Below are 12024 nucleotides of genomic sequence, written 5' to 3' on the forward strand. Positions count from 1 at the left end.
TAGAAAAGCAGCCCACCATTAGTCTCTGGTCTGATGTGTAAGTTTGTTTTGCTAGGCTTTTGAATTTAGCTACTGTTGTTGTAATATTAAGAAAATGTTATGCAGTATTGACCAACTCTCTACATCAGTAAAGAGTGTTTTTTTCCCAGTGCTGCCTTTGTAATAAGATACAACATAAAATATATGATGCAAAATATCCATTAATTACATGCGAGGGAATTTCTCCACTATATCACACTACTGACAAATTACTTTACCTTATCAATTTCAGAGAATTCAATTCGCTCTTCCAGTGTGCAGCTCCGGCCAATTGGAGAGATGTTGAGCATGCCATTTCTGAACTCAATGAATGTTCCCCTGCAGACAGAAAGAAATATGTAGAGGCAAGAGGGTGTAACAAAGACAGAAAATTGAGTTTGGTTATATAACTGCCAAAAATAGAAAGTTTAATAGGTATGTTGTAATGTTATTCCTTCTAAGAGAGACATCTTCCCTCCCAACTGACAGACAAATACATGTGACATTCAAGGACTGCAGGAAAGAAATAACTGTGTTATTGTAAATAAATGGTAGTCACACTGTCCTGTAAGTTTTGGTCATAGTCTCACCTTTTCTTTGGCAGCTTGATGAGTCCCATGTAGCTGAGGCAAAAGTTGATCAGGTCCTGCAGCAGCTCCTCACCGATTTGGTTCTGAATAGCCTGTCAAATGATAATAATCTCCATTAACAAATAAAATACCTTACCCTACACTAGCGTGTGCTCCATCAGGTTCAGGTGCATGAACATACAGTACTTTATCTCACTCTTAAACAAAGGACCTAACTTGTATAGATTTTCTTCACGATGCTTTATTTGACAAAATCCACTAAATACAATCAGAAACCTTCCTTGACAAAACCCAAATTTTCAGTACATATATGAATTATAAGAGGAAGGATTTACAGTGTAGTAATTTTATATTTTTTCACTTACATGTTTTGAGAGGAGTTTCCCATCCTTGTACTGCACTGTCCCATTTTCAGCAAACACATAGTCAAACTTGTGGATCACTGCAAACCAGAAGACAGGTAGGTGAATGTAGCTAAATGTGCAAATCTGAACATCTGACATCTGAAGGACAAAACGCTCTGGTTGCAGATTATATGTAACACTACCTTTTCTAAAACTTTAATCTCTCTTTCCCACTCACTTCATGAATCACTGTCTCTCCAAGTGGGTCCTAAATATCACAAAACCTGCTACTGAAACAAGCTGCCAGGTGATCATGTGGTGTATGCAATTTTAAATAATAAAGTCATTTAACTGACCATTTTAATACCGTATTTTGTCATTTCTCAAAAGTGTGTTGTTACAGTTGTTATCATCCTATTTTGAATAGAGCTGCTATACATTTTCAGTCCATTTAGGGTGATATTTTGTGGTCTCTATATTATCAACTGGCATAGTTTACATCATGAGGCATGGAAGGAGTGCTCTGCCACCTTTAACATACTTGGCATGAGAAACCACATGGCTCCCTAGGCACAATACATGTACATTCCAGTTGTGACCTAACACTTACTCATAAACTAGACTGTTCTGTTGTCCTGCCAATCTAGTGTGTGTTAACTCAGCTGGAGGGTTGGCACTGCTATGGTGGTGGGTTTGGGACTCACTTTAAAGTAGATCTAAGTAATGGAATGATTGTGAGAGATATTTCAGTAGTCATCAGAGAAATCATCATTAGAGAAAGAGATCATTATCATTAAAAAAGATCATTAGAGAAAGTCAGTAGTGTAGAAACAGTTTGAAAGTAGTTTCCACGCATCCTGAATAATGTCATTAATTAACTTACAACATCTATGACATACATTGTGCTTTTCTACAAACATGGAATGAGAGCTATTCTGATTCATGAACATAATTTTAAACTGTTCAGGGGTTTACAATCAAAAATTGGTACCAATAATAGGTAAATAGGTTTGACACCTGGAAGTTTGGTTCCCACAAAAAAACAGTTGCTGTGTGCACCACTGGGTGTGTCACATTACAAAAACATTCTACAGCTAGGTGGAGTAATACAAATCATTTCACTAAACAGTTTCTTCGTTAGACTTATGTGGATTTAGAAGAATAGTAATTGTAACGGAAATGTCACAGCTGAAATAAACCCTAGTAAGAAAGCTACGGACGTGTGTGTTTTTGCTGGTTTTGTCCTGATAAGTTGATTATCCAGCACCAAGCAAGATTATTCACTACTGGGATTTGCATATAGGGTGCTCTGATGAACGTGGTGCAGCACTCTGTTTGTTTAGAATGGTTCCACTCAAAACCTGTGGAAATGTTGGCTGGTTTATCAAACTATACTAAGATTTCCAGAGTTAAAACTGATTGAAGAACTAGAAGAATTTATTTACACAGATAAAGAACGAGGAAGTCTAAAGTGCTTTGTTTGTACAGAGGATCTCTCTGCTGTTATAAGCTTTGTCACTGTTGTCTCTGTATTAAGTGTCTATTATGCTGCATAACTTCGGTCAACTCATGGCCTAAATCCCATTTTCTTCCCCAGGGGCCCATCCTCTCTGGACTACTCCCTGTGGTCTGGCATCCAATTAAGCAGAGGCTACAATAAAACATGTCAGGCCAAGCGGTGTAAAGGATGTGAAGCTTTTAAAGTGTCTGTGGTTGAGGCAGGAAAAGGCTCGCTCACCATCATCTCCCTCCCCGAGTTGTTCTGCTATCTTGGAGTAGTCTGACCCTCCCACAATGCCAATTTTCACTTTTCTCCGCAGGGTTTGGAAGAACTCATCTAGCTGTGGGTCAATTTTCTGTGGAATGGGAACAAAATACACTGCATGTTATCACTTTCGATTAACTAACAGAGCCTCTAGCACAGACAAACAAGTCTAAACATGCAAAAAAATGTTTGGCAACTTTAAAAAGAGGGGACATAACAGCAGGATTTGCTTTTGTGTGTTGTCTTTGGGTTTTTTTTTTGCTTTGGAATAGAGCCCATTTTCCAGCATATGGAAGAAACGCCTGAGCTACACACAGGGGAGACCGGATTATTATGTAATATCTGGGCAATGGTGGGCTCTGCACACATCCAACTGTTACCTTACATGCACTGACCCAAAACAGTGCATGTAAAACAAAATGAACAGAAAACTCATGGAAAACAATCACTCAATGAACAGCCAAACCATCAATGAATTGATCACAGTTTTTCTCTTACATATAATTAAAAGTTTGGAAATTATTATTCCCTGTATACATTTTATAAAAACAGCCATTCAACATGACCTTTCCATATTCTGCAGTTAAATTACTAATATGATATTAATTTACATGTTACTTGTTATTAAGAAAATTAGGTTTGTGATGGGGCTGTGTGATACAAACATGTCACGTGTCTTTTGCCTTTAATGTAAACAGAAGAAAACCCTTAAGCTTATATGGGATGGCAAGACCGGGACAGTCTGCAAGTGTATTTTGACATAAATAAGTCACAAGACTCTGAACAGACCTGTAATCTACCAGTCTAGACCAGCATATGGGTAGGTTCTTATTTCACTGTGATGTAATTCTGATGTTTTGTGCAGAGGAAAAGCAAAAAAAATCAAATAAATAAATAAATAAATCTTAGAGTGGTGCATTTGAGATCAGTGGGACAGAGTGTGCTTTCGCCTCCCATCGGGAAAATCAGAGACAAATTGTGAAACCAGAACAGTGGAGGTGAATGAAGCTGTTATTAACTGGATGTTGCTTCGATAACCGCGCGCTTTGCCGGTTCGTCGGTCAGATGCGCTCACCTCTCTGGGTGGTGTCAGAGTCCCGTCCACATCAAACAAGCAGAGGATGTTCCGGTCCGTAGAGAAGCCCCTGGACTCACCCATCGCCCCTTCCCTTTCTACAAATATCACCTCTGATTTGCAAGTTTTGCAGGACATAAAATACACAGTCACATGAGGATAAAAATTACATAGGCTACAATCACGCTTTTTTTTTTTTTTTTTCCTTTTTAAACACAAGTTTTCCTCTTCTTATGCGAGCTGACAGCCAGTTCTTCTCTTTCTGGTCCACAGACGTGTTGTTCCCGCTCGGCTCGGCTCGGCTCAGCCCGGCTCAGGGTCTTAAACACATTCCACTTCAACAAGCTCGACGTGCAAAACGTGCCAGGTTTCTTTTGCGACGCACAACTCATCCGGCAGCCAATCACAGGCGGGATATTGGGACTGACGCAAAAGTGGGTGGGACATATGATAAATACATCAGTCAACAATTATCCGACCTTTAACCTACAAGTGTCAGATAAATGGAGGAGATGGACGGAGGACAGAGACCAAACAGGATACAACCCAGGATGTTTAGTTGGAATGTTGTTTATTAGTGGACAGTAATACCGCAATTTACAGGAGTGATACAAGTGTAATACAAACAAAGCCACTAGACAGGTATGATACTGAATCGATCTGTTGTTGAATATTGTCGCAACTTTCTTTCAATATTACAGTTTTTGTAGTGAGATGCAGCTCATCAGTCTTTGGGAATGTATATGTTATCTGGTTATCTATCATCCCTGACATGGATCATTTCAATGGCCTGTTTCAATGATGGTATTATTAATTTATAGGCTATTTCTACTAATTTTATTATTATTATTATTATATATTATTATTATTATTATTATTGTTTGTTTTGTTTTTTGTTTTTATTGCCGACTGGAAAAAGTCATCAGTAGAAGCATCAATAAAATAATTTACATACCTGAGACGGGAACAATGTGTTTGATTACTAACATTACAATTATACCTAATGTCACTACTTTGAATCATAGCTATTATTTGTTTAATTATTATTTGACAGGGACAATGCAGTCAAACATAGTTGCAGCTGATGTGATGCATATAGAGTTTATAGCTAGTGCTAATTCTTAACTCCAGCCCCCAGTTGGTCTCTTCCACAACATTGCAGTACAATATAAAATATACATAATTTAAAACAATCATACCATACAATTCATAATCCAGTGTTGCATTTATATGACATATGTGTTATATTCAAATGAACAACTTCCACTTAATTTAGGATCTGTGTCAGCAACGACACAAATCATTTATTTTTGTATACAGTTATAAGTAAATTTAAGCAGTAAGGGGATAAAGTTTTACAAATGAGCTTTTTGTAATAGTAATTTTTGCAGCTATTAACCAAACTAGTCTTGAACTCCAGATATTGCTTTTTTTTTTTTTCTTTTTGCTGTTGTCAACAACTTTTCAGATACCGATTCATGCTATTACAAATAAATAAATAAAAAATAAAATTTGTTTGACTTTCATTGCCATGCTGATTAGCTTTCATTCAGTCATTCAGGTTCTGTCTGGTCTTCATGCTTATGTAAGCTGATTTATTCAGGCCTTTAGTTATAGGATCCAATGCGATTGAGCCCCATTAATATGATACATTTGAGGTATAGACTCAGTGCTAACACCTATTTTCATAGATAAAAGTCAGTATTAATTACAGAATAATTACACCCGTGACAGCAAAATTCATGAAACAATTTTTAGGAATCAAGAGCTGACAGCACTCTGTAATGTTATACCAAACTCTTAGACAACACATTGCTGCATCCCTCTGTATGTATTATTAATTATGTTCATTTAACCAATGGTGCCTATGCTCAGGGATGCTCTATCAAAAATTTTTAACCTTATAACCTTTAAATCATTCACTCTAAAAAATTTTTTGCCAGAGCTGCAGAAGGTTTCTTGTATTACGGTACTTTGTTAGAGAATTTATATCAGAATTTTTTTTTTTTTTTATTTAAGTATATTTTGTTGAAACATGGATTTCTTGATTTGACGGTAACAAAAAATTGAGATGTGCTTCTTTTTTTTACTGTAAGTATTAGGAAATGAAGATAAGATATTCCTTTATTAGTCCCACAAGGGGAAATTTTGGAATTCATAGTGACTATATGTAAATCATCTATATCATTAGTATATGCAAAGTGTAATGTCCTTACATGAACCTACTGTATTTATTTAGTCATCCATTTCCCTTTTATGCTTAACTCTGCCTTTTGTCTGTCTTTTTTGTCATAACCTGGCTCGCAGGCCATGACAAAATAAGCACCACTCTATTTTAGAAAGTAAATATTTATTCAACAGAAGTAAGTGAAATAGAGGATAATCAAACATACGAAGTGTGATGGTCAGCATATCAGCGGTGTATGACATGGGTGTAGTATAATGATGTGTGTAAATGAAAGTATGCAAGTAAACAAAGGAGAAAGAATTTATATGCTGGAGGACACCAGGCCCAGATGTCGCCTGCAGTAGGCGTTGAGCTGCACATTCTACAACCAGTTATTTACAACAATCACTGCTGCTCAACAGGACCCATGGCACTCTACTTTAATTTCACTGGTAGCACTCACTGCGTTATATTATTTATGATGGGAGACGAATAAATAATGTTCTCTGAAAGATCACTGTTGTTGTCGTAAGTCAACACATCCACAAGAGGGCAGAACAAGAGAAAGACTGATGGTACCACTCAGCAGTTCTACTCTGCTGACAGAAGCTACTGGTTTTAATGAGGAAGGAGGAACTGAAGAGGCATGACCTAAGTTTTATAGTTGTCTGTGGTTAGGATTTTAAACTAATTACTCTCCATTTCTATCAATAGACCTGAAGTTAACTGCACTCTGGATTCAAGTGGTTATCTTTGCATGTTTGCCAAAGAAGGGAAGGCAAAGTCAGTCAAAGAAAAAAAGAGGACTTCTTTTCATCTTTTTAACTTGTTTAAACACCCAGCAGAGTATGCTTTTCAAGAAAGTCTCATATCTTTAGGTTTTAAAACAACAAAAACTGGAAAAAAAGGACAGAATATGTCAGCATTACAGTTTTAGCCCAGTCATCATTACATTTAATAGCTTTTGAAGAGGGGAAAAAAAAAAACATGAAAACTTCAATACTTCACAGTGCAAAAGTTGTTGGACTTGTTGACCAGCAGTATTTTTACAGCTGCCCTGCTTAACACTGGCGCAATAAATTAATTATATGTTCTTTCCGCATTTCAAAACAATCATAAATCACCACAGCGTGAATTGGAGGATCAAATTAAGTGATTTGACTTGTGGTCAATAACACGATATGTTTTGGTGTTTTTAAGGCACCTACATATAATCATGTCTTTGCTCTGACTTTGTTGACTTAAATTACCTTAAATACACACTTAGGGATGTTTCCATAAAGATTTTGGTGTCCCTTTAGTGCAGTGAGAGTCAAACAATGTGTGGAGCCACCAAGGTCAGTCATTTATTTATGTGTCTGATTTATTAGTAATTTGGCAATCAATCTGATCAAACTACATGGTGTAGCAGGTGGCAGAGGGCACGGTCTTATCATAAACAGACTAATCATTAGCTTCTGTATATATAACATGCCTCCTTATCTGACTTTGACCCCAATTCCGTACCTGTAGACACGGTTTTTAGCTTTAACCTTTATTCAAAGGACAAGGCTGCAATTTTTCTGTTTATGTCGGACAAAGATACAGCTATAAAAGTCAAACCCAATACTATTGTCCTTGTATTGTTCACTACCTTAAGCCTAGTTTATCATACTGACGGAAAATTCTAATATGTCACAAATCCTTAAAAAAAAAGGTAATTTGTTCATGAGGGACTGGAGGTTTTGGAAAACATCACTTAGGGAAGAGTAAATAGTTCACTTAGCAGGTATAACAGGCCAAAGTATACCCAGGCCGGAGAGTAGGCTGTGCTCGACTATACCCAGGGAATATTCTGCCCTTAAACTGGCCCAGGCCAAACTGGCCTTCTATTCTATTCTATTCTTCTATTCTATTCTATTCTATTTATTCTATATTCTATTCTATTCTATTCTATTCTATTCTATTCTATTTCACCTGTCTGGATGTACCCCTCATGTGCCCCCACCCTACTGCATCTTTACAGACTGGAACTACACCCGTAAATGGATGTCCATCAGTCTTGGTTTCGTCTACAGCCTGTCCGTCCATGGAAGTGGACTCTTCTGTAGAATATACCCAGGGTATAATCCAGCCTAGGCCTATTCCAGTTGGAGGTATGCTTTGGCCTGTTACACCAGGACTATTTTCAGAGGTGATAAAAAAACAAATATTTAGTTTTTTGCCTATTCTGACTATCTATTTTTCTAATGACATTTTACTTTTACTCCCTACATCTGACACAAAACATATACATTTTACTTTTCAAAACAGCCTTGTTACTTTACATTTAATGCTGTTGTGGATACTCTAACATTCTTTTGCATCATTGTGTGCCTTCTCATTATCAAGACTGAGTTTAACTTAAATGAAGTGAGCATCACACAAAGACATGACAGTTCCCTGGTATATACCGAATATACATTAATACAGTAACACATAATATGGCATATTACATGCCTGTTGTATGTTGGTGCTATACACACAAGAAATGTAGCAAAATGAAAACATTAAAGACGTAAGTCAAAAATAATGCAAAGATGCAACAAGATGAGAAGCATAAATGATGTAACTCAATGAACCCCAAAAATAATGAACAATGAGTTAAAAAATGACATAAGATTTCAGATTTTTTTCTGTTGCTGACATTAAAAATTCATTTAAGCTTCATTATAGTTTCTCATATTTATTTGTATTTATTATGTTAAAAATATGGTTGTAGAGCAAGCTGCCCATTCCATAGGCACTAATACACCCCCATACCATCAGAGATGTAGATTTTTGAGAACAAGCTGGGTGGTCATCGCTGTCCTCTTTAGTCCAGAGGAAACAGAATCCATGGTTTCAAGAAAAGAATTTCACATTTCAATTCTTTGCCACAGACATGTCCATCAAACGCCCTTTTTACTTTTACACTGAGTACTGCAGTAAAGAAATAGAATCAGTACTCTTTTACTAAATCAGATTTTTTTTTACAGAAATTTCATGGATCAACAGTCAAGTTACCTAACAACTTAGTTTCGTTTAGTACAGATTAAAAAAAACAGCTTGACAGTTTCATATCCGTCTTTCACTTGTCTCAACTGGACTATGGAGTGATAAACTAATTCCACAACAGCATTTTTATGGTTGTTACAATGAACAAACTGCCATATTTAATATCATCATTTTTATTTATTCTTACTAGACACTAGCTGTGTAAAGGATCATTTAAAAAGATTCTTGTGAATATTTCTGTTTATGCATATGTAGAGTTTATACTGTACCGGCAGTTTGGGGGTTTTAAAGCAGCTCTCTTATCTGTTTTAGCGCTGAGCGAAAAACATTCACCCATTTTCCTGTACTGACAATAACAGCCACTGTTAACAATGTTCAGTTGCTATTTGACAACCCGGATGAGACAATAAAACAAAGAGACTTGTTCCTTTTAACATGTTCCTGTTTCCTCTGCCTGATAATAGGCCGGAATGCATTGAGATAGAAAGCCTCTTCACATGAAACTGTAATGGACTAAATGACTGTGACCCTCAAACCAACTGAGCTATTACAACGTCAAACGTGCATGTTTGTTCAAGATGTTTACGACCCTGTGAGGTGTCATTGGACAGGAAGACAAGTGATTATGTACTAGGGCAGAAGTTTGGGCTGGAAATGTTAAGTCATAGCTCAAATGTGTTGTCACACTGCATAATGGACATGTGTTCTTCTAGTACACATTAGAGCCGTTAAAGAGATGACAGTTTTTTTCTAACAAAAACTGTACATGACATTTTCCACAAAAAAAAGTTAATTTAACATTGGCTGACTCTGATATATATGGCTCTTATCAGGAGGATAATTTTTTATCAGTTGTGAAGCAAGAAGTATAATACAGTGGGAAGGACAATGATAATTCCATCACAAACAGATAAGAGAAGAGTCGAACGTGAGCCAGATTTAGGATTGGCAATGAAACTACACTCTTTTTATAAAATGAAAGGAGACTATTAATGAAACTCAAGTGGATACTAGTTTATGTAAGTATATAATGAGAGTAAAACAAATCATTCCAACAAAATTCATACAATAAGACATGATTTATTTGATGACTACATTTCAACAGGTTCAGGCCCATGTGTTGAGACGTCCAGTAACAATTTCAAGGAATTTAATTTCACTTGGGGAATAAGACAAAAATATTGTTCATCTTAAACACCAAAAAACATCAAAGCTAGTGCTGTATAATCCATCTCTCAACAAATTTACAGAAATAATTTTCAAATCCAATTCTAAAAAAAAGTTTTGATGATGTTTGAACAAAACAGAGTGCAATTTGCCAATTTCACAAGTCAATATTTTATTCATAATGAACGCAGAAAACATGGGTCATTTTACATTGAAAAAAATAAGGTAATGTTGAGTTTGATAGCAGCCAAAAGCCTCCAAAAAGGTAGGAGAGGGCCATGTTCGCCAATGTATAGGATTCCATCTTCTTTTAACAACAGTCTGTGTGCGTCTGGGAACTGAGGAGACCAATTACTGGAGTTTTGGAAGGGGAGCGCTGGCCCATTCTTGTCAGACGTAGGATTCTAACAGCTCAGCTGTCCTGGGTCATCTTTATTGTATTTTTTGGTTCATAATAGGCCAAAAGTTTGTAACTGGTGAAAGGTCTGAACTGCAATCAGGTCAGTTCAGTACCTGGACTCTGAGATGCAGAATGTCTGTTATGTCTGGATACTTCCATCCAGGTGTCATGGGGACACATGTGTATACCTTTCAACACTGATGTGCCCATTGCCCATTGAAGGCACTAATGCACCCCCATACCATCAGAGCTGCACATTCAGCAGCAGCTGTGTTTTAAACAAGAACTAATAACAAGCCTCTTTCAGTCCAGAGAGAGACCCAGTGTCCAAGGTTTCCAAAAAGAATTTTAAATTGCAATTTGTCTGACCCCAGAACAGTTTTACACAAAGACTCTGTACATTTTAATGAGCTTTTCTTAGAGAAGACGGCTGCGTCTCTGGCTCATGTAAATTTTCTTTGCTGATAGAGCTTTATCCTGCATATGTGGACAGCACAGTGAACTGTGTTCACAAACAAGGACTTCTACAAATGTTTCTGAACCCATGCTCATGATTTCCACAGAATTATGCCTCATTTTATTGCAGTGCTGCCTGCTTTTCCCCTTTCACAAAGAGATTTCTCTAGATATTTGGAATCTTCAATTGTGTTATATACTGTAAATAATGAGACATTCAAAGTCATCACAAATTTACATTGATGAACATCATTCTGAAATTCTTCCACAGTGTGTTTTTTGATTGGTGAAACTTTGTCCAACTTTTCCTCTGAAAGACTCTATAAGATTATAATGTTTTTGTACCAGGTTATTTCTGACCAGTTGCCACTAAAATTAAATTCGTCTGCCAGCTTCTTTCCACCCTTTTGTTAGCAACATCCCAACTTTTTTGGAGGCATGCTGCTGCCATGAATTCAAGATGACCCTTTGGGTTTTTTTTAAATGGTAAATTTGGCTGTGTGAGTTGGTATATGTACAGCATCCATTCAGAATGGGGTTGTAATGTGTTTTGTGGAGCCCTTTAAAAAATAAAATAATATCTTACTTACGAGGGTAAATAGTGGTTTTGTTGTAAGTGAATAATATCATGTTGATAATAGAAAATGGTGATCACATGTAATCTAACAACGATGACCCAGAGTGGTGGAATAAACTAAATGTAGCTGAACAAATAAATCAGTTCATTGTTGATTATCTCATACAAATTGCTAATGATAAGAGGAATACAGAATGCCAGCTTATTGTTCAACACAATGGTTAATCAGAACATGATTTTCATTGATTCTGACCCTTTTCCATGATCACTTTTGTGTCTATGTGATGGTCTATATGACCTAGTCATATCATAACATCATTAACATGCATGTTTTTCTGTGGTTGAGAGAAATGAAAAAGGATCAGTCAAGTTTTTTTTCTGAAGTGACTGTGGTTTACGAGAAGTTTTGTCAAGACTTTTACAGGCTTAATCCACCCTGCTTTTAGAGCA

General features: G+C 36.6%; 1 protein-coding gene across 1 annotated transcript; it reads right to left on the reverse strand.

Moving 5' to 3' along the window:
- Nucleotides 1-232: 232 nt before the first annotated feature.
- Nucleotides 233-4144, reverse strand: LOC115423352 (phosphomannomutase 1-like). Its single transcript, XM_030140096.1, has 5 exons — nucleotides 3793-4144; nucleotides 2691-2808; nucleotides 974-1050; nucleotides 609-700; nucleotides 233-357 (listed from the first exon to the last, which is right to left on the reverse strand). Exons 1-5 carry the CDS (start codon nucleotides 3928-3930, stop codon nucleotides 249-251), a joined length of 534 nt encoding a protein of 177 aa, XP_029995956.1. The 5' UTR covers nucleotides 3931-4144; the 3' UTR covers nucleotides 233-248.
- Between the last annotated feature and the right edge of the window lie 7880 nt (nucleotides 4145-12024).

The sequence above is a fragment of the Sphaeramia orbicularis genome, chromosome 8, assembly GCF_902148855.1.
Source record: "Sphaeramia orbicularis chromosome 8, fSphaOr1.1, whole genome shotgun sequence".
Taxonomy (NCBI): domain Eukaryota; kingdom Metazoa; phylum Chordata; class Actinopteri; order Kurtiformes; family Apogonidae; genus Sphaeramia; species Sphaeramia orbicularis.

Bases quoted from the DNA above. Each gene is read 5' to 3' on its own strand.
- LOC115423352 (XM_030140096.1), bottom strand. From the start codon at position 3,930: ATGTCCTGCAAAACTTGCAAATCAGAGGTGATATTTGTAGAAAGGGAA. The intron at 1,051-2,690 runs GTGAGCGAGCCT...TCTGGTTTGCAG, and splicing joins ACTCGGGGAGGGAGATGATG to TGATCCACAAGTTTGACTAT. The intron at 358-608 runs GTGAGACTATGA...TTCTGTCTGCAG, and splicing joins ATCAAGCTGCCAAAGAAAAG to GGGAACATTCATTGAGTTCA.